This window comes from Pituophis catenifer, unplaced genomic scaffold (assembly GCF_029215685.1).
Source record: "Pituophis catenifer annectens isolate HBS135680 unplaced genomic scaffold, rPitCat1.0.hap2 SCAF_1, whole genome shotgun sequence".
NCBI classification, from domain to species: domain Eukaryota; kingdom Metazoa; phylum Chordata; class Lepidosauria; order Squamata; family Colubridae; genus Pituophis; species Pituophis catenifer.
In genome coordinates, this window is record NW_027256881.1 from 144,175,424 (window position 1) to 144,198,382 (window position 22,959).

General features: G+C 39.5%; 1 protein-coding gene across 1 annotated transcript in view; it reads left to right on the plus strand.

The window, feature by feature from the left end:
• Positions 1–22,959, plus strand: part of KLHL29 (kelch like family member 29) — a 278,015-nt gene that overhangs the window by 173,109 nt on the left and 81,947 nt on the right. Inside the window, exon 4 of the mRNA XM_070955789.1 lies at positions 12,643–12,781. Within this exon, the coding sequence (XP_070811890.1) occupies positions 12,643–12,781 (139 nt within the window). The remainder of the gene's footprint in view (positions 1–12,642; positions 12,782–22,959) is intronic.

The following is a 22,959-nucleotide window of genomic DNA, read 5'->3' on the forward strand; positions in this document are numbered from 1 at the left end:
GCGTTAAATCAGGACTCCGCCTGAAGAATATTTTTTCTGTTAGTACTCAGTTAATTTTACCTCGCCTTGTGATTAATCAAAATGGCGGATATTCCTTTATCATCGGATTCTGAGTTAGACGCCCCCCCTCCACAACCTCAACAGCAGGTTCGATCAAAAAAGGGCAAGACCAGGCAGCGCAAGCATCATACCTCTCAGCCTGGGTCCACTAAAGCAGAACAGCGCAGACACCAGGTCTTGGAGAGGCAGTTTGAGAGGGCTAGGCAGGAGTTGTCGATTCAAGGACAGCCCTCCACCGTTGATGATGGAGCAGGCCCTTCTAGAGCCTCTCATTCGAGACCCACTTCAGGTGGAGGGACTTTACACACCTCTTCCAATCTTCATCACTCCAGGGGTGTTTCTATGTCATTACCTGATGTGTCAAGCCAATCTATACCAGACTGTCCTCCTGCTCAGCGTCGCTTACCTGAAGCGACCTTTACACCGACGGCTGCTGGTCTTCGTCCTGAACTATCGGACAATCCAGTTAATTTTCAGGCAGCCTTGTCGGATGCGCTGGCCAAGATCCTGGCAGCTGGAATACAACAGGGAGCAGTGGGTGCCAATCCTCCGAACATCGATCCACCAGTTCCAACTCGTAATGAGCTCAGACCTGTGCAGCTTCCCACGCGCCAGAACGATGATGATTCTTCTGACGAGTTCGAATCGGGCGAGATTTGTCCAGAGGACGTTGAATTTTCGGAAGACGAGGGACTTCCACCTGATAAACCAACTTTCACTAGTCTTTTCCGTCCTTCTGTATTTAAATCATTACTCCACAAGGCCAAGCTTACCACAAAGTTTGGCATTTCAGAAGTTCAATCGGACAGTACCTCTCAATCATCATCAGCACCACATGACGCTCTCTTTCATGTATCGAAACCGGATCAGGATGTCATTCCTTGCCCTCCGTTATTCTCTAATGTCATCAATTCTGCCTTCAACCAACCGGGCTCTTTATCTTCGCCCAGTGGCATTGACAAACGACTTTATGCTTCCGCAAAAGAACTGGAAGATGCGCTGGCCTTACCTTCTGTTGACGCTCCGGTGGCTAGTCTGTCCACCTCTTCCTTGCTGACCTCAGACATTGTAGATGGTCTCAAAGCTGAGGACCGTAAAATGGAATTCGGTTTTCGAAAGGCGCACCAAGCAGCAGCTTGGGCAATAAAGGCGGCCACAGCAACATCATTTTTTAACCGTGCCGCTTTAATCTGGCTCAGACAATTGCAGGAGAGGTTGCCACCGGCTGATACGCAGCTACATCAGGACATTAATAAGTTAGTAGCCGCAACGGAATATTCAGCGGACGCATCCCTCACAGCGGCTAAATTTGCCTCCAGATCCATGGCAGCATCTGTAACTAATCGCCGTTTGTTTTGGCTACGTAACTGGAGGGCGGATGCCAGGGCCAAGTGGAAGTTGGCGTCGGCGCCCTACTCGGCCCCTTCTCTTTTTGGTGCAGCGCTTGAGCCGATCCTGATAGAGGACAAGGACAAACGCAAGGTCCTCCCGTCCTCCTTTCGTAGATCTGAGAGGAGATATGCCCCTTATTCTCAACGCCAGCCCTTTCGGACCTACTCAGGGTCAGGCGGACCCTACTTCCCTCGTGCATATTCACAAACTTCTGACAGGAACGCTGACAGACAATCTTTCCGGGACCGGTCCAGGGGCCAACCCCAGGCAAGACGCCCCTTCCGAGGTTCCGGTTACCGCCCAGCTCGCAGGGGCAAGTGACGCCCCCGAGCTAGGTCCTATTGGGGGTCGACTCCAGCACTTCCACCTCCAGTGGGACCGTTCAACTTCGGATGCTTGGATCCGGTCAACGATCCAGCAAGGTCTTCGCATCGAATTTCAAACCATGCCACCCACCAGATTTCGCAGCTGTCCTGTCCCGCAGTGTCCCCTGAAAAGGAAACTCATGGACTCAGAAATATTACACCTCCTTTCAATCAGGGCGATAGAACCAGTGCCCCAGGGACTGGAATGCACTGGGTTTTACGCTACCTTGTTTCTGGTGCCCAAGTCATCCGGGGGTCACAGAGCCATCTTGAACCTCAAGCGCCTCAACCGATATGTTCGGTATCGGAGGTTCAAGATGCACTCTCTCCGATCGATTCTGGCAGCGGTCAGACCCAACGACTTCCTGCAATCCGTGGACTTGAGCGAAGCCTACTTACACGTCCCAATACATCCTGCCCACCGCCGTTACTTGAGGTTCGCCTACAACAACCACCACTATCAATATTGTGCGATGCCCTTCGGGTTGTCTTCGGCACCCAGGACTTTTACCAAGCTGGTGGAGGTAGTGGCAGCGGCTGTCAGGGCCCACACGGTCCGATTAATGTGTTATCTGGACGATATTCTCGTCATGTCGTCCTCACCGGCTCGGGCAGTGAGGGACATGGAGTTGGTGTTGGGCGCTTTCCAGGCCCACGGTTTTTCCATCAACCGTCTAAAGAGTCATATGTGCCCGACAACCCGCCTCCAGCATTTGGGAGTGGTGATCGATTCCCAGCTAGGCCAGGTGTTCTTGTCCCCGACCCGCAGTCAAGACCTCAGGGAGATGGTCAGACAGATACAAGACCAGAGGAAAGTGCCACTGCTCCTCTTATCTCAGCTGTTAGGGAAGATGGTGTCCTGTATTTCCATCGTGCCGTGGGCCCGCAGGCATGCCCGTCTCCTACAGTGGTATCTACTTCCCTTCCAGAAACAAGGTTGCAGCACTTCCAATTATCCAGTTGCCTTGCCTCCTCAGGTTCGCCTCTCCCTTCGGTGGTGGAGGTCATCAGCGCTTCAGAAAGGGTGCCTGTTTCTCGATCCCAACAGATTGGTCCTGACGTCAGATGCAAGTCTACTTGGTTGGGGGGCTCACCTACAGGACGCGGTGGTGCAAGGTCAGTGGTCCCAGGCGGAGCGGACGAACAGCATCAATTGGCTGGAATTGAGGGCTGTTCGTCTCGCTTTACGCCACTTCCATCACATCCTCGAGGGACAACATGTACTGATCCGAACGGACAACATCACCACCAAGGCACACATAAATCGGGAGGGGGGCACACGTTCCAGGGCCTTGATGTTGGAGTCCGAGAGACTGTTATCATGGGCGGAACTCCACACGGCGTCACTGGTGGCAGACCACATTTCGAGTCGGTCCAACGTGATGGCGGATTGGCTCAGCAGGGAGCTCATCGACCCGGCAGAGTGGAGCCTGAACCGAGCCATCTTCGAACAGCTGGCACACAGATTCGGCCAGATTCAGGTGGACTTGTTTGCCACAGCACAGAATGCCCAACTGCCCCGCTTCTACTCACGCTACGCAAGCGCAGGATCGGAGGGCAGCGATGCGCTCCGTTGCCCTTGGCCCGCCGGGCTTCTTTATGCCTTTCCCCCGATTCCCTTGATCCCTCGCTTGATCAGGAAACTAATCCGAGAAGGTACAGAGCTGTTGTTGATAGCCCCGCGGTGGCCTCGGAGACCCTGGTACGCGGATCTACTGGAGCTCTCTGTTGTTCCACCTTGGACGTTACCGGTCCGGACAGACTTGCTAACCCAGGGGGTCGTCGTCCACCCAGATCCGCAGTGGCTCCGATTAACCGCCTGGCGTTTGAGCGGCTCCAGTTGCAGAAGGACAGATTGTCAGTTGGGGTCATCTCTGTGATTCAATCAGCCAGGCGTCCCTCCACAACGCGAATATACGAAGCCTCGTGGCGTGCCTTCACAGTTTGGTGCCAAGCACACCATGTGGACCCAACCTCGCCAGATATCCCAGATGTATTGGACTTTTTACACGACGGCCTTACCAGAGGCCTTGCCCCAGCGACGTTGAGACGCCAGGTGGCAGCTTTATCCACTGTTATCACCTGTGAGCGACATCGCACACTGTCTCTGAACCCTAGAATTAGGGCGTTTCTGCACGGTGCCACTAACATCTCGCCACCAGTGGTGCATAGGTACCCATCATGGGATCTCCCGTTAGTTCTTAAAGCTCTAACTTCGACACCATTTGAGCCTTTAGCATCTACATCTCTGAAATTTCTTACATTCAAGGTCGCCTTCCTACTGGCGATTACATCCGCTCGACGAGTATCGGAACTCACCGCTCTATCCATACGCAAAGAGCTCTGTATCTTTCACAGCGACAGGGTCGTCCTGCGGTTAGACCCAGCGTTTTTACCAAAGGTTAATTCTCTGTTTCACAGAACCCAGGAGGTGATAATACCTGATTTTTGTCCGAATCCTCGCCATCCGTCAGAGACTTTATGGCACACTTTGGATGTTCGTCGGGCACTACGTCGCTATATCAGGCGTACCGAGTCCTTCAGACAGACCGAAGCATTTGTTCGTTTCCTTTCATCCTTCCTCAATGGGGCGGAAAGTATCTACAGCCACAGTAGCTCGATGGATCAAGGCCTGCATAGCGACTGCCTACGACTGTCAAGGCCGTCATCGTCCTTCTCATATTTACGCTCATTCAACCAGGAGTGCGGCCGCCACGGCAGCTTGGACTACGCAGGCTTCAGTTTTGGATATTTGCCGGGCGGCTTCATGGTCTTCCGCTTCTTCGTTCATTCGACACTATAAAATTGATTTGTATGCTTCGGCTGAAGCCTCCTTTGGTCGCAGGGTTTTACAACAGGTGGCCACAGCCCAGGACTCGGAGAGCGGACAGCCCCCTCCCTGAGCAATGAACTTGGGTATATCCCGTCCATGGATTGGAGGAGCAGCGCAGTGGAAAAAGGACGTTGTCTCACCTGAACGTCCATTTTCGATGCGCTGCGACTCCAATCCATACCCACCCTTGGGCTGTCTGCTGTGCTGTCTTCGACTTGTTCCAGTTGTGTTTGTTCCTTTGGTTCGGAGTTCCTGCGCCTTCGTGTAGAAAGACTGGAGCTGGTGGGACAGCGTGGGCGTGGCCAGTTTACAAAAAGGAGATCAGCACTCAGTTCTGCCCAGCAACTAAGGAGAAGCTACCCGTCCATGGATTGGAGTCGCAGCGCATCGAAAATGGACGTTCAGGTGAGACAACGTCCTTTTTTTGCTATATTCTTATTTTTACTTTCTTTTCTATTTTTCATTCTAGTTCTTTTCTGTACTTCCTATTTTTTTTCTTTTTTTAGTTCATATTAGTTTTAGTCTTTTTAACTGTAATTTTTAATAAAATTACTATAAAAAGAATGGAAGGGATTTTTTGTGACTATTTGAAAAGCAGTTAGAGAACTTATTTCCTAGAGACCCTGCATGTATAGATTACCTCTTTGTTCCATTCCAAGAATACATGAAATTTCTTTCAGCTTCATAGCCAACTAAGCTGTGAAAACAGTTTTTTAGGAAGAGCTCCTTCTTACTCTGAATCTAGCAGCTATGATTAGGGACAGGCCTCCATTCATTTAATTTAAACTAAATTATTACCAAAAATATGTATATGGATACCAGTGTTTTCTTAGTTTTAATTATGTAAAGCATAGGTAATAAAAGGTAGTAAAGGTAGCATATTTGCAATATTACAATGATTCTCTTCCATCTCTACTTCTGAAATTTACATGGCTTGTTATTGGCTTTAAAGCTTATGAATTTCTCCTAAGTCTGAATAAAATCAGGCCTCTGTTTTTGAGCTTCTGTTGGAATTATGCCATCTCGTGTTTAGTTGTCCGTAGAACACGTTTCCTTGCTGCAGGAAAGGAAATATAAATAAACAAGCCAATGGCAATTCATTTATTGCCCTATTTAGCTATACCTTGATGGTGTCGTTCTACTTTTTTAATTTTTTTTAAACTTGTATCTTTATAATAAAGCAGATCCATGCAGATAATTTGAGATCATGTGAAGATCTGAAGTCAAGATGGCATTGATATTTTGGCAATAATCCAAAGTGGTTTTATTTTATTTTCGTAAATTCTGGTAAGATCCTGGAAATGTTAAATGACCACTGAATATTATTAAGAAATTGGATGAAACCTAATGAACATTAATTTATTCACACAATATAGAAGCGTTGCTGGTAAAAAGGTTGTTTCTTGTAGTCAGTTTAATCTGTTTTAGACAGAATTTCACTCTTTAAAGAATCAAGTTTGTTTGATTAGAATTTGGCCTTGATTTTGAATGTGACATTTATTGAAGGAATCTCCTTCTGCCATCTAATGCACTTAATTCTCTTTCTTCTTTAGCAAATGGCCAGTTTTCCATGAAAGGGCAGCATCCTATTTACAATAAAATAGTGTCTTATGCATGACCAAACTTGTCCATTTGGGGTGGGTAGGTTATTGACTAGAACTAATTTCATTAGATATATGCCAGTTCTTTGTGGTTGTTTAATTATCTTAGTATTCTGTTTCTACACTCAATTCAGAGTATCCTTCTACCCATAAGGCTTTATATGAGTCGTTACATAAACTTCTGGAAGGCTGATTTCTCCCTGTGAACCTCATCAAATGTCCAATAATTCTTTTCTGAATAGCTTTACCTTTGGAATGCAAAACAGTATGTATCAGGTTTAGAAAGAGCCTTCTCAGCCGTGCCACCCTTTAGTGGAATAATTTCCACAAAGAGGTTCATCTGACATTAAGGCTTATTATTTTTTCACAACCAGGTGGCCCTTTGTTTCTGCTTTTAAATTGTATCACTTAAGATTTTCCTCAGTCACTGTGAATTACAGCCTTGTAATATACTGTAGTTTCAAACTGTTTTGCCAGATTTTATTTAAATGTAGGGAGGGTGGCACTTTTTCGCAACGCAAGACATAAGAGCAGCATCTTTATGAATTAATGAGCAAAATCAATTGATTTGATATTAAAGCAGAATATATTTTCATATATCTTTGAAGGCTTGACTGAGTTCCAGAGCCAAATCAACACATTTGGTTGATTGAAGTGAATTTGATACTTAATTCCATGTCTATTAAAATTTGCCATGAAAAATAGCCATGATACTGCTCCTTGATCATCATAGAGGACACTTCTAACGATGAGTACTAATCATGATGACTCTACATAAATTTCAATATTGAAATCTATAAGGATTTGAAATTCTTATTGAACTGGAGACCCTAATCTGTACGTATATTCTGCTTGTGAGGTTCACAGAGAGAGTTGAACGGCTAAAATGGGAGCGGAGTGCTGGGCAAACTAACACTTGCTTTCGTTAAGAGGGTTTTCTTTATGGTCCTTGTGATATTTCACAGCCTCTTAGGCTAAAGATATATAATATGAGCCATGAAGATTTGGAAATTAATGTTAAAAAGAAATCTGAACAAACAATCTCTCCGATGTTGCTAGGATATGATCTACCTGGGTTTGTCCTAAAAAACTACCTTAACATTTATTTTATTATCTCTTGCTGGTAAGTGGCAGGCAAAATAACTTTTTTGTAAAGTATATGGTTTGGATATAGTTTAAGTTGCCACTACTTTGCCATTTTTAATATGAAAGAGTTAACTGGGTTTATTGTATTAAGCCAAATTTAATTTGTGTCTTGATCTGTTTGAAGGCCAAGTGAAGGTTTGGAGAATGGACGTGGATTGGGCATGCAATATAAAACCTTGAACAATTTGTGCTTAATATAATTGTGGAGGCACAGTCACTCTTTCCACAAAAAGTACCAATGAAGCCTCTGAGACAATCTTCTCTGTGGAGAAGAGGGAAATCTTCCACCTCTCTTTCCCCCATGTACCATTTGACATATTTCAAGAAATGTTTCATCCTGTTCTAGTGTGAAAGTTCTAGTTAATAGATTCTGGAACAGCTTCTTTGACTAGACCTGAACTGCTGCTTAGTTTTTGTAATATTGGCATAATATTTTTGAATCTTTCCAGTAACTTTACACAACTGCTTCTTGTAGCTATACACAGTATAGCTGTGAGTATACACAGTAAGATTCTTTGGCATATATTACCAGTAATTATAAGATCCTGCAACATTTTTATTAAGCAAGTATTTATTTTCAGTGTTAACATTAACTTCTATTCCTACAAAAGAGGACAGAGATTGTGAGCAGGCTGATAGAATTGATGTTTCCAGGTAGTAGCTTTCTATATTGGTATGATTTGTGTTTAGTTTGAAGTCAGTTGTGGTCATGTACAGTGATTTGCATGCTATACAATACATAATATCTGATGTCCTATGTTCAGGTCTGCTTCTTCCAATAATTTGGGTGTCAGAGGTGCCTAGAAACATAACCACAATACTTGCCATCACAAAGGGGCACCTGTATTTGTGGATATACTGCATTAGATGTTACTTTGTCTTTATGAAGGCAGCCAAAAGGCCATCTCAATTGGAGCATTTGTGACATCTGAATTAACATTGTGGTTACTAGCGGAATGACACATTCAACAGTAAATATTAATTCCCAGCTTCCTCAGTCTGATGAGAATGTAGTAGACACATTATTTTCATGTTATTGCTATTCTTCTACCTATCTGCTTCCTTCTATTTTCTGACATTCATATTTGATGGGTGAAATCAAATATGATTTCTGGAGAAAGACTGGAGAAAGAAAAGAAAGTTTTCTCCATTTATAGTAGATGTAGGTTGAGAATACCACATATGCTTCTCAGTATGTGGTTCTATCTTAGTCAAAATGATAGCGACACATTCTATTTAATTTCTAGTTCATTTGCTGAATACAATCTGCTTAGCACTTCACAGTATGGCAGTTGGTAACTCTGATAAGTATTCATACATTTAAATTTTGAAACCATTAGTATGCTTAAGATCTAAAGCTTAGTGTTATTGTTTTTGATTAGTACAGCTAATTTTGTTCTTTATACTTAAAAGGTTTAATATAGAGGCACAACAGAATCCATAGTGTAGAACAACAGAAGTTCAATCCACCTCTCCTTGAAAACCACTGGGACTTACATCATGGCTCCATCTCCTACCCTATTGTAGTTGTCATTGCCATTACCTAGGAAGATCTCCTCAGGCATTCTTCCTCTGTCCCCTCCATTGTGGGAGAGAAATAACCCCCCCACATACACACTGTGTCATTTTCTAGCTAACTTTTAAGTAAAAGAAATACGATACAATAATTGTTATATTTAATTTGTGTCTTGATTTATTTGAAGGCCAAGTAAAGTGGAATGAGTTGTGGATTGAGCATGCTTGTGACATAAAAAACCTTGAAACAATCTGTATAGGAATTTTATATCACCTCCTGGTCGTAGAGCATCAAAACCTGTGACTAGAGGATTCAGCCTCTAAATAAATAATAAATTTCCTAAAGTATGGGGGGAGAAAACGTAACACTGTTAAAAATAAAAGTTAAAATTGCAGAGAAACCCTTTATAGCATTAGAAATTAGAATTCAGGTAATCGCTGCTAGAAGACATAAATTACCAGGGATCCAGCATCTGCAAAAAAAGGCTCTAATATCCTTAAGTAAACCTAATAACTCCAGCAGACCAAAAAATGACAGTGATCTACCACCAATAAGGAAGAAACCAATATCACAGATTCCTTAATGGATGGGTTAAAACTGACAGAAAATACAAAATTCTGGAAGTATGCAGAGAAAACAACAAGTGCTACACCACACCGAAAATTAAGATTAAAAACAGGAATTAAAGTATGCCTACCCAAGTGCCAAGTTAATCAGATTTTTCTTCTGATTTCAAGTTACTTGGACTTCCTTTTTCTTTTTCTAGAAGTTTCCAACTATAATCTGGAGCCAAAGGTAATGATGTCAGCTTTCCCCTTCTCTCAGCTCATGCTTGAGAGAAGTTGTGCATCTAAACACAACCAGCAATTGAAGTGGCAGGGAGGTTGCAATACTGTGAATGCCATCTGGCTTTGGTAAACAACAGTTATAAATGGAGTTTTCATACACCTTTCAGTTTTGTCAACCATTTTTTTTCCTCCCAAATAGCTTTGAAATGGGAGGGGTTTTGTCAAATTTCCAATAATCGCTTCTGACTATTTGGAACTTTGGCTGAGTAGTTTCATCCCCAATATAGCAATGCTGTGTGTGTGTGTGTGTGTGTGTGTGTGTGTGTGTGTGTGTGTGTGTCTGTCTGTCTGTCTGTCTGTCTGTCTCTGTCTGTCTGTCTGTCTTGTCTGTCTGTCTGTCTGTCTAAGCACACATTCACATTATGTATGTATTCACAGATGCATGTGTGTATGTATACACACATTCATATACACAAATATAAACATACTAGGGTTTTGCTTCTTGAATCTTCCTTTCCAGAAATAATTACTCAGAATGTGTGCATAAAAGAGACAGAAAGAGTTCTTTGTGGAAGAGAAAGGTTGATGAAGGTATGGGTGTTTATATAAAAATGGAAGTAAGTATTCATCAGTTTTACAAATGAAATATTTTGTTTTAAAAGTATACAATTAATTAATTAATTAATTAATTAATCTACTTTTTTTCTGCTTTTTGTGATGTGTTCTCTTTGGTCAGTGCAGGTAGTCCTCGACTTACGACCATAATTGAGCCCAAAATTTCTATTGTTAAATGAGACATTTGTTAAGTTAATTTTGCCCCATTTTACGACTTTTCTTGCCATAGTTGTTAAGTAAATCACTACTATGGATAAGCTAGTAACTTGGTTGTTAAGTGAAACTGGCTTCCCCATTGACTATGCTTGTTAGAAGGTTGCAAAAGATGATCACATGATCCTGGGACACAGCAAAAATATGAACCAGTTGCCATGCATCTGAATTTTGATTGTGTGTGTGTGTGAGAGAGAGAGAGAGGGGGGGTGGAGGGAGGGAGGGGAAGAGAGAGAGAGAGAATGAATCAGAAATGTCTGTAGTTCTATATCCTGTCTTATTACTCTATTCTGTTTTGGGGTGAGCCATGTTCTTCAGAGCCCCACGCTTGCAAATCACTCTTGCTTACACATACCCACTCACATTCCTTTGAAACACTCAAAATCTTAGTTTGCTTTTGCATTTTAAAAAATTATTCTGACTCCCTTTATCGGTTTTACAAAGTCTCATTTGCTCTGTGTGTCAATAAACTCTACTTCTTAAAAGATGTCCTTCATGAGCTAGTCTGATTCTTTGCATGGACCAGTTCACGTGCCTTATTTTAGGAAGTTTTAGATGAAACTTGTACATTTTGTTAAGGGTGGCATCCTTGGTTTTCCTAGTTTGCAAACATTCGATTCTGTCTGACCCACTTTACAGCATGGGTGTTTTTGAGCCATGCTACTGCATTTTTGCTCAGATGGATTCTGTTCAAGTGACTCCTTGAAGGACCCCAGACAGTAGTGCAGTAGTGCAGCCTGCTGTTGACTTCTGTGCCCCTCTAATGATTACCTGGCTGTCTGGAGAATTCTGAACCTCTTCTGTGCAGAATAATTAGCTTTTGAGATTTCATTATGACTCTATTTTTTTTTAAAAGAAAAATGTATGCAGGGTGTTTTTAGACATTTGTTGCTTAGTTCTGAGTATAATTGCACATTATCAATATATAATGTCAGTATTTGCAAACTACGGTTGATACTGTTTCTAATTGCTGCTATTTTTTACACAATGAATTAGTTTGGCAAGGTACGTTTAGGGAGTGACCATTATTAGGAAGCATGTTTAGTATGTGAGGGCCAGACACACTTAAAGGTCATCTTTTATTCCTATTAGTGCAAATGGATTTAAGCTTCAAGAAGTACAGTATTGTAGCTGTGAGGCTGAAGAAAATGAAGTTCTTGACCTATTGCAAATGTAATGCCACAGATGGAATATCAGCACAGCTTAATTAGTAATTTCAAACTTTGCCTGTTTACCAAAATGTGTGTGTTCCATCTGCTTTATAGCCATTCTGGTACTTTAGTTTAGAAAATAATCTCTTGTTTCCCAATCTGCTTTAAGTGGATTAAGGCATGTTGCTTATTTGCTCTCCCCACTTTATGCATGGTAAGTGAATTATTGCAAGAGGGAAATGTTCTCCAAAGTCATCCTGTATTGCCTTGGGTTGAAATTAATTGGTACCAGAAACTCAATTGTAAAAACTCCTCTAAAAACTGAATACAATGAAAATTCAGATTGGAAGAAATGGAAGAAATAGTAAGACTACCTTTAATTCTCTCTTTTTTTTTTTAATTAAATATGAAATATGTCAGAAAGTTTTCCTGGTGCTTTTATAATTTTCAAATTGTCATTGATAGGCCTGCTGTTAGCAAAAACTTCCTGGTTTAAAAGAACTTACAACATTACTAAGTTAAGGATTTTCGCAAATGTTGCACTTTTTTCATACTGCTTCATAAATGTTAGTTTATTCAGTATTAATTCCAGTATATTTAGAAGTCAAGCAAGTTCTTCTTGCATTCTGTTTCAAAATGTATTGTTAACTGTTCTGTGATGATGGGTTGTTGCATTTCCAATTTTGACTGATGCAGGAAAACTTATTTTTCTCTTTGAAATGTAGGATTTGTTGCCTAAACATATTGTTTTTGACTTTTATATGCATATATTTATTTATATAGTATGATGTTTGTGATTTCTTTGACTATCCAACGTTGAACCAGTCTTGCCAACAAAACCATCAAACATTTCCTATTTCTCTACTCTTCTTGTTTTTAATTTTTACTTTTTAAATAATACATTTTTGAAAAAAAATCTCTTAATGGGAAACCTGGCACTGTCTGTCTTCTCTGTTCTGCAGAAATGTTGAAGGAGTTGAACCAGCAACGCAGAGCGAAAGAGTTTACAGACCTGAAAATTATTGTTGAAGGCAAAGAGTTTGAAGTCCACCAAAATGTTCTAGCTTCCTGCAGCTTGTATTTCAAGGACCTGATTAAAAGGTTTGCCTTCCTTCCAGCTGTGATCTGGTCTGTTCTTTTGTAGGACGCATTTGTGTCGCTTTTTTTTCCTCCCCTCTCTTTCAGGTTTATGAAGATTTGACTCTCCTGTCACAGAGCCAGTAGCCATTCTTTCCACTTACTCTGAATGTATTTTTTTCAAACAAAAGACTCAGATTCATTTCTTACACATAAGCTGATCTGCACAATTCCAGATCTCATTATTTGCACATTTTGGCTGAAGAGAAATGCTCTGTCATGGAGCATTTTAAAATCAAACTCAAACAACTGAAAAACAGCGTTGATCACAAAACACAACTTATTAGGTTAATAATTAAAAGGGGATACTACTAACTCTTCCTCCAGGCTGCAATAACCAATATTATTTAAAAATTGCCAAAGTTTTCATACTAACAAGGATTGTGTTATATAATAGACATTTAACCCTTTGGACGTTGACATTTGGGACATCTGATGCTTGTGGAATTGAAAAGGGTGAATACATGATAAATCAAATATTGAAGTTATACCTTTTTAACATGACTTTATTTAACAAAGAGAGAAATTTAACTTTTAAAAAAATCCTGAATTCTTTCTACTTGATAGAGTAACTTGACCATGTAGTGTGTTAGGCCTGCCATAGTGTCTTTGTGTAAATTTCCATCTTTGCAATTTTCCCCCTCCATTTGATTGTAACATTGCATGTAACGGTTTATTTACCATTACATGGATTATTTTAAAATGTGTTTCCTTCATAAATTCATGGTATTTTTACAGTATTAGCAAATCAACATAGCAAGATTGGGGGAACCAAGAAGAGTGCAATAATGTTCATATTTCTACAGTCATCAGCAAATTAATCTGGATCCTTATTTCCAGCTCACTGTATTTTTCAGAACAGACTCTGAACCTGGACTGTACAAAAAGAGAAAAAAATGGGGATTGCAAAACATTGTGTTGGCTTTCAAATTGAGCTTTTAAACGTTGTCACTAACACAGTAGTGGCTATATTTTATTTCAGGGTTGCATTTTTGCTGTGTCTTCTTTTCTGAGAAACAGAAAAATGTCCTTTCATTAAAGCTTGGAATTTTTTTATTTGTTTGTTTTTAAATAATTGTGGTGACACTATACTACCGTTGTATAGCTGAACTAACTGCCTTATCAATTATTCACAAAGAGTTGAGCTAGTATACTTTTCCCCCTTCCATAAACCAAATTATAGCTAGCTTTAGTTGCTCTTGGATTCTATATTCCTGCCTGCTCATTATCACTTACTAGTGAAGGTTACATTATATGCCTCTTGCCAAGATGAGATATATATTCTGCAGGGAAAGTCTTTGGCTCGATTGATAAAAATCCTGTAATTGACTAGCCTTGCAGTATCACTGATTTAATTGCGAAGTCTCTTCCTTGCTAGTCAGGTTGTCAGATACCATCTGTTTCTGGAGAAAATCAGATCTGAATTCAATAATAATTGTAGAATACTTTAAGACAAAACACTGATACTCTCCTAATGGTTTTTCTTGCAATTTTAGCATCTTCAACTTTTGTGAGCCTCCTTTAAACAATTTAACAGAAGATGAGATTAAATGCTTTAATTAAGCAATTCAATAAATGTATCTGGATGATACTTCTGGGACTTCTTTTTGTAACTTGCAAAATTCTTTCCTATTATTGCCAGGACTTGATAATATAATGTCTACCACTTTGCATTGGTAAATGTTAACATTATTTGCTATCAATCACATTTAGCCTATTAAGAAAACCCCAACTCCCTTGAACACAAATATGTTAGGACAGTCCTGACCTTCTATGTAACATAGCTGCATCCACTTTGTACCTAAACCACTTTGTTTCATACTAACCTTCCAGAAATTGTCCTTCCAGGACAGTAACATTTTCATATGTATCATATGAAAGTGAAGTTAAAGTTAACAAGAAGAGGCTCTTACTATTCTTTATAACTAAAGATGGATGAACATGGAACTTGGTAACTCAAGGAGAAGTACTAGCACTATATAACATCTTCTGACAGATGTATATATAAGTGAAACTGGATACATATGGCTAGAGTCAGTGGTGGGCTGCTGCCAGTTCAGACTGGTTTGGGCGAACTGGTAGTTCCAACCAGCGGCTGGCCCCGCCCACCCATTCTGGCGCTATCACATCCTATATAAATGCTGTTTTTTTGATGCTGTGAGCATACGCGTAAGGCGCGCGAGCTAAGCGAGAGAGCGCACGGGCTCATATTTTCCATTCCGGGCAAACCGGTTGTTACAACCGGCAGCAGCCCACCACTGGTTAGAGATAGTATTTTCCATTACTCTAGTTAGAACTAAAACGTCCACACTCAAACTTTCATAAGACTTTTCTGACTCCTGCATTCTCTCATATATAAACATATAAATACAAATAGCAAGAGATGCAAACAGAATAAAACTTAAAGATGGAAAACCAAAGTAGCTTAACAAGGATAAGCATGAATTATCTGTTAAAATGGGGCTTCTAGTTAGGAAGAACTAAGTATTACAGTTGTGTATAATTACACCCAAATAGTTTTCGTTTTGTTTTTTACTTTGTAGAGCAAATACACAAAGATGTGTATTTTAGAATGCAGAAGCAGTGAATGGATGGAGGAGAGATCTCTTGCTCCCTTTAGATATGCTCCAAATTGCAGCCTTTAGCAAAGGGCCTCTATCACAGGGTTCCAAATCTGGAATATTATATGTTGGAGCATTATGGGTGGAAACTCTATGTTACACCAGCAAACACAGTGCCCCAAATAAATGTCAACTGAATACCAACATGTAGGAAATGCAATTCTGGAGAAGAATGTTGGGAAAGACTCCTTTGAAACTATGTGTATAGTTTTGGGAACTTACGTTTGCTATACAGCATATATTTAATAAATTTCTTAGCCAATTTTCAACAGTGTAGTCTTCTCAGAAGTGTATTTTAAATTTATGTGAACAGATTTGGAAATCGGCTGAGATTCCATTCCACTTCCTTTCAGGCAGAGTTTTTTGCGTCCTTTTCAGGCATATATAACTCGAATATTCCTGTATCCATTTCTCCTTCAATTATTTTGGAGGTTGCATTGTGTATGAACAGAGATGCCAGACATCACCATTCATGACTGCAGTTCTTCCGATTTTGGAGGGTTACATTTTAACTATGGTTTTATATCATAAGAGGTATTTATATCATAAGAAAGATGATTAACTTATCTATCTGTAGGTAGGTCAATAAGACAACTCTGCACACACAGATACAGCACACACGTGTATGTCTTTGTGTATTTAGCTATTAGCTATTGTAGTCCCTAGAAATTGTAGCTTCGGGTTGAAATATTTCCCTTTATAGACACTGGTAGAAAATAACTTGAAATTAATTTCAGGTTCCAAATATTTATGGTGTATTTTTTTTTTTATTTGCTGTTTTTGAAACTTACAAGAACTTCTTACTCATCTGCATGGAAAGTTTGTTGAAGTTTGTTGAAAAAGAGCCTGAATGGCATAGGAGGCTAATGCCTCCTAAGGCAGCATTTAACATCTAGCTGCCTGCAATTACTGCGAGTTCAATTCTCCCCAGGCTCAAGGTCAACTCAGCCTTCCATCCTTTCTAAGGTGGGTAAATTGAGGACCCAGTTTGTGGGGGCAATAAGCTGACTTTGTATAAGTATACAAAAGTATGAAGGCTATTGCTTAACGCCTTGTAAGCCGCCCTGAGTCTCCGGAGAAGGGCGGCATATAAATCAAATTTTTTAAAAAAAGTTTCAAATCTAACTTTCTTGTTATATTGGTGTCAACATCCTGTGAAAATGTTCACACTTTTTAGGTCACAAGCCAAAAAATACTAGCAAAACCTCTACCATGCCTGAACTAATATTGGTTCAGGTATGGTAGAGGTAGGTCAAGGGAATTTGCTGAAATGAATCAACAACTAAGTAAAATAGGAACATTGTGTTTTAATGGGGACATGAAAGGAGCCCTAAACTGGGCATCCCCTGGGCAACAGTGATGTCACCATCTAATCAGCCTAGAGATGCTTTTTCAAGAGGCAACTGGACTTTCTTGTTTTTTCTTTGAAGACGTTTCACTTCTCATCCAAGAAATTGAAGAAGCTTCTTGGATGAGAAGCAAAACATCTTCAAGGAAAAAACAAGAAAGTCCAGTTGCCTCTTGAAAAAGCACCTTTGGGACAACCATGACCTCGTTGACTGACAATCTCCATAGATTCTCACCATCTAATCCTCCCAACCCGGAAGCGCCTCAATGCTTCCAACACAAAAGCAGCTGTTTGTTGGTGTTTGGTCTGCCCTGTTAACGATAATTCTTTAATTTTATCCCAGATTTTTGATTTAAGTTTATTCTGTGTATTCAAGTAGATTAGTACTTTATGTATTACATTTATATGCCACCTGACTCCTGATGACTTCCAAAACTGAACATGTATAAATCCTATTAATTTCTGCAGAAGGTCGCTGCATCCTGTAATGATTTTCTTTATAAAACCACGTGAAGCCATACTTTAGGCCTCCTTTATTAAGATTCAGTGCACTTGGGAAAACAAAGCTAGAAATAATTATGCACTTGTTTAGCCAAGTCCTAGTTTTTGTTTTCAATTTGCACTTTTAGTGAAAGTATCTAAAACTGAGTAAATACTAAATCTGCTAAATGCCTGTTGGAACACAACAAAATTAGCAGCGAAATTAACAGCCATTGAGCACAACACAATTAACCAAGACACTCTTGCCATCTGAGGCAAGGAGTAGCAAATGCTGTCAAAACTTTGGAGAGTATCCAAAGTCATCCTAGTTATTTTGGAAGCAAATCAGAAAAACCCACAAACGCTTCTCCCCTTACCTGGCAATAAAAGCATATGAATGACAAATTAACACTACTCCTTTTCATGATGCTAAACATCTGCTAGCTTAGATGGCTGACTTGTTCTAACTTCCACTGTCCATGCCTTAGGTGCATACTCCTGTGGTTTCCCAGCCAGCGTGGAGATTAGTCCAGCACTTCCAGAAGACAGAATATGAAAGAGGGTTGCACAACCTTATTTAAAAAGAAAAGAGCCATTAGCTTAAATGGTATTGTGTTATGAATTAAAGCCAAAGGAATGTCAGCAACTTCTGTTAATCCAGTTATAAAATCTGAGAGATGGTCCAATGGCTTGGTGGAAAGAACAAAGTGTACTCTTCCTTTTACAGCTGGATGGGTACCCGGAGAATGCTAGCAATGTCTTTCTTTTTTTTTTTTAAGCTAGCTCATTTAAATAGTATTATGGAAAAATAGTTCCATGTCCTTTTAGATAGTTTGGGATAAGAGTTCTGCTTTATGCTCTATTTGTTCAGCCGTGGAACATATTCTTCCTTAACATTTCAGGTGGCTTTTAGATTTGATGCTTTACAGCTGCCAAACCTCTGGAAAACTCAGACTACACATTCATGAATTTCTATGCAGAAATTTATTGAGAGTTTTAAATACGTCAGTTCCTTCCACGGAAGGCAGCGGTGAAATCTGGCGGGATCTATCCGGCTCATGAGAACCGGTAGCGATGGTGGCGGGCTCGGCCCACTCGCCGGGATGTTAGTATGTCCCATTTTTTACCCTCTGCGCATGCGCAGAAGAGGTGTGAGCGTAGCACGCACTCTCACACTCCCAAACCGGTAGCAAAGGTAAGGGCATTTCACCACTGACAGAAGGTGATTGGTCTTGCACTGAGCCTGCAGGACTGAAAGTATCAATTGTAATAAGACTTTAAACCTAACTGCAGTCAGAACTGAATAGCCACAAAATTTATCTGGAACCAATAATGATTAAAAAACATGATTCCAGTTTAAAGGGTTGAATGTGCTACAGTGCATGTATCCTTTAGGATTTGTTTTTTTAATGAATAGTGAATTTCTCACTTATTAGATGTGCTGTGGTCCTTTAGAGATCAGGAATCTGCACGCAGAATGTAAATGTCACGAATCAAACAGTGCATTCAAATATTTATTTATTGTTGTTTTGCTCCTTTTACCACCAGCAGCAAAATTGCTCTCCTAAAAGCTTAATAGTATCTTTGCAACAGTGCATTGCACTCAGATGATATTGTATCATTTTAATTTATTAAACATTCAGACCCTTTAAAAAGTCAATGAAATAGAGTTTTTTCATTGGTTGACCTTCCTGACAACAATTACTAGATTTGTAAGATTTATACAAGATATTTACTCTGAAGAGTCAGAGGGGATCATATTAACCTGTTGGAAATAAACAGAATCTGCCATCTCAAAATCAAGAGGACTATTCTTGAAATTTATTTTCATCCCAATTTAGACACCTATTTCATTAATATTAAAGCTGTGGATCACTCAGCTTCCTTTGAAAGTTTATTGCTTACTCCTAAGGTTTCCCTTTCAGTCATAACAGAACTGCAAATCTTGTCCAAGCAATGTCAAACTAATCACTATGTTGCTATGGATAAATAGGCAGTGAGGCATGCTGCAGCGTTACAGTGGTGCACAAAGTGATTTCATGACTTAACCAATAACCATATATTTACTTGAGTCTCATACCCTTCTGGTCCTGGCTGTTTGGGGACTTAGATAAAAGTCAAAGGGAAATCATGATCTCTATAGGGAATATTTACATCCCAAGTTTTGAACAACATAGTCAATTAACTGCCAGGAGTTTCATATACCTGAAAGAGCAGACAATAACAGACAGACATCTAATGGGTTACTTTTTGTGGATGATGCAACAATCTGAGATTGAGATTTTTGCAAAAACAGCTTTAAAACACTGTTGAACCATTAATAGTCAAGACTGCACAGAACAAAGTTATTTTCCACTTTACTGGTTCCTGCAAAGAACATGAGAAATTCATAGCCCAAAGCATTCAACATAGTGTTAGTGGACTTACTGAAGCTTTTTGTTTTGTTTTGTTCAAGCTGTGCTCATTTTTTAAAGCTTTTTGAGGCAAAAGTCCTCAGCAATTCCTACATATTTTTCAATTTGGATCATACCCCAAATTGAGATTGAAAGCCCAATCTCAAACTCTTAAGCGTAGTCTTTCAGTTGTTAACGCTATTCCCAACACTTTTTAAAATCAAAACTGGACTTTTGTGGCAAAATGAGAATCCAGATTGTGTTTTAATATTTTTTAACACTGAACTTAACTCCTTAAATTTTGTACCCTTAAAATAGTAACAGAATTCCATCAAGATTTGTATAGTTGCTTTTTGGAGTCCAAGCTCCAAATATAATTTTTCTTTGGTACTGTCAGATAACACCAGCTTGAGTATTAAAACACAACTGATACGGATCACCAAATGGATGTGTCACTGGTTTTAAATTATTTTAATCTGGATATAATAAATTGTTCCCTAAAGCCCCCTGATTTTTTATCAGTTATAACAAACCCTAAGTGCAGAAGAGGTAATGATATGGAGATGACTTGGGAAAGACTTTGAAACAACTCTTTCAACATCTCTGGAGGATGTGGTTAGCTCAGTATTTCAAGGAGAGAAAGTATACATACAAAATCAGAAACTACAGCAAAATAGCTGGATTTACTTATTTCACTGATGAAAAAACAAATCATATTAAGATGCAGTCAGATCTATGAATCCATTAAATCTCACCTGTGGTCTGTCTAGCCCCACCTGGAGACATTAATGATTCATAACAGGTTTTTCTACGTTCTAAGAATGGGATCTTTAGACAGCTATGTTTAATTAGTGGTTTATGTGAATATACAGTACCACAGTTTAAAAGATTGCAAGATGTTGCAGTTAAACATTACGCTGTTTGTAAGTAATTATGGAAAAAAAGATCAATTGGTATTATTAAAATTAAAAAGGCAGTGCTGAACAATACTCAAAGTACTGAATAGTTGCAGTTAACTCGTGTTAGTAAGGTAATGGTCAAGATTTTGCAATCTTGATTTCAATAATGCATGGAATCAGAACTCTGTAAAAAATGCTACTGTTTTTCTACAGATTCATAGGAGGCAGAGGCATTTAAGGTCTAACATCTATTTCTATTAGATAATGGCAAAAGCAACAGAGGCACCTAATTCAATGAAGACATAAACACAGTTTCTGACTGTGCTCCTATGAAATAATATCTATCAGATCATGAAGAGCAGCAACAATGATCTATGAATTAACAACAACAATACATGAATTAAGCTCTCACATAAAATTTTAATTGAACGAATCCTAAATCCTTAAACAAGATGCAGATTTCCTAGTTTACTCAACCAATCTGTCTCGTTGGAGGAACCAGATAAAAATATTAGAGAGTTGTTTGATCTCAGTAAATTAGACACTTGATAAATTCTTTTCACATGGAACTTACTCAACATATAAGAACGATTAAATGTTCATAAAATTCAGCCTGAACTGAACAAATATTTAACTATACTGCAGTATGTGGAATTTTGCATAATTTAGAGCAGGAAATACTTTGATACTTGAGTGAAAATGAATTGTTAGAGCAACAACTGTGTTCCTTACCTTCTTTTAGTATTGTGCAGTAAATATGATTAAAAGAGGCCAGAGAAAATGCTTTATGTCTAGAATGACAACTCTGTTCTTTCCTGTTATGTTTTGTATTCTGTCCTTGGCTGTCCTTGAGGCTTCGGGAGCATTTTAGTTGTACATTTTTTTTTGTTTAATTCAGTAACCAACTGAGCTATTATGTAGTATAGTAGACAAGCTGGCTTCTGGTGATGCTTTCATATGTATTTGGGCCAACAATTATTCTTCGGTCCATTGTCTTTGTTCCTCTAGAAACAGATTCTAAGGAAGCCTACTCAGTAAGTTTTCCAAGAAACACAAGCTTGTTAAGGAACATTTTGTTCCAAGGATAACTGGCTCATTTTTTGCCTCTTATTTTAAACTGTGATTTTAAGATTGTATTCCCCACCTCCCCGCCACACACACACAACCCAAACATTGTAGCCGAATAGCAGATCTGTAGTTCAGCATACTTGCTCAGCAACTATAGCATTAAATTTGCTTAAGTTTATCTCACAGCATTTCTCATCAAGCCAGATTTGGCTTCACTGAGTGACAGTGACTATGGTGAGTAATTTACTGGCGCAGAATGTTAGATCCATGGATTTGCACCAATGAAAAATATTTTCTCAAAACGGAGCAAATGTAAACATAGGCCAAAAGATTCATCCTTCCAGTAAGCTGAAATAGATCTGGTAAATCCTCATATCCTGAGGCAGTAAATGCATCCATCTGCAGAATTGAAAAGAACTAAAAAGATGTGTAAAGTTTACAAGATAAGTTTCTGAAACTATTATAAAGCAGTCATAAATACTGAAAGAACAGATATTCTTCTATAACATGTAATTGAATAAATATAACAGAAAATTATAGTAGGTATATCACAACCACCATCAGGCATATTTCGGGAACAAAATGGAGCCTGTTAATGGCACTCACAGCGAAAGCAATGGAATTAGCAAGAGTCTTATGCAGAGGCCTTTGACTCGGAAGTAATAGCGAATACCATCAAAACTTGGATGGGTGATTTTTGTGATAAAATCAGAATATCTTAATACCTGGTAGAAATCCAAAAACATTTCTGATTAGCTGACTTGCTATAATCCTAAATTATGGGATTTATTTCCACCAGCAGTTGAGCAGAGACATTTTTGGTAGTTGTGAAAAATGGGTTCTTTGGCAGCCCAAAAATAGAAAACATAAGTGAAATTGCTGTGTGGATACTAACTTTTGTGTAAGGTAATTTTTTTAATGATAGAACTTTGATTTTTCCACAACAGTAAACAATGTAGAGTCCTTTGATACTAAAAAGAGATGGATTGAGCTTTCACAGTGCACTGAACCATTATATGCTTACTTAATTCTGACTTAGCATGTTATACGAACCTACCCAGAATAACGGAGTTGGAAGGGACCTTGGAGGTCATGTAGTCCAACCCCCTGCTCAAGCAGGAGATCTTATACCATTCCAGACAAGTGGCTGTCCAGTCTCTTTTTAAAAGTCTCCAGTGAGCCACAATCATTTACTGTAGTTAAACAAACAATGGCTTCTGACAGTATTTGAAGCCAACTACTGAGGCATAGAATTGGAACTATTATCTTTAAAAAGTAATAGTAAATAAACCAACCCAAATTCTTTTAATTGTCCTCAGCTTTTTATGAATAT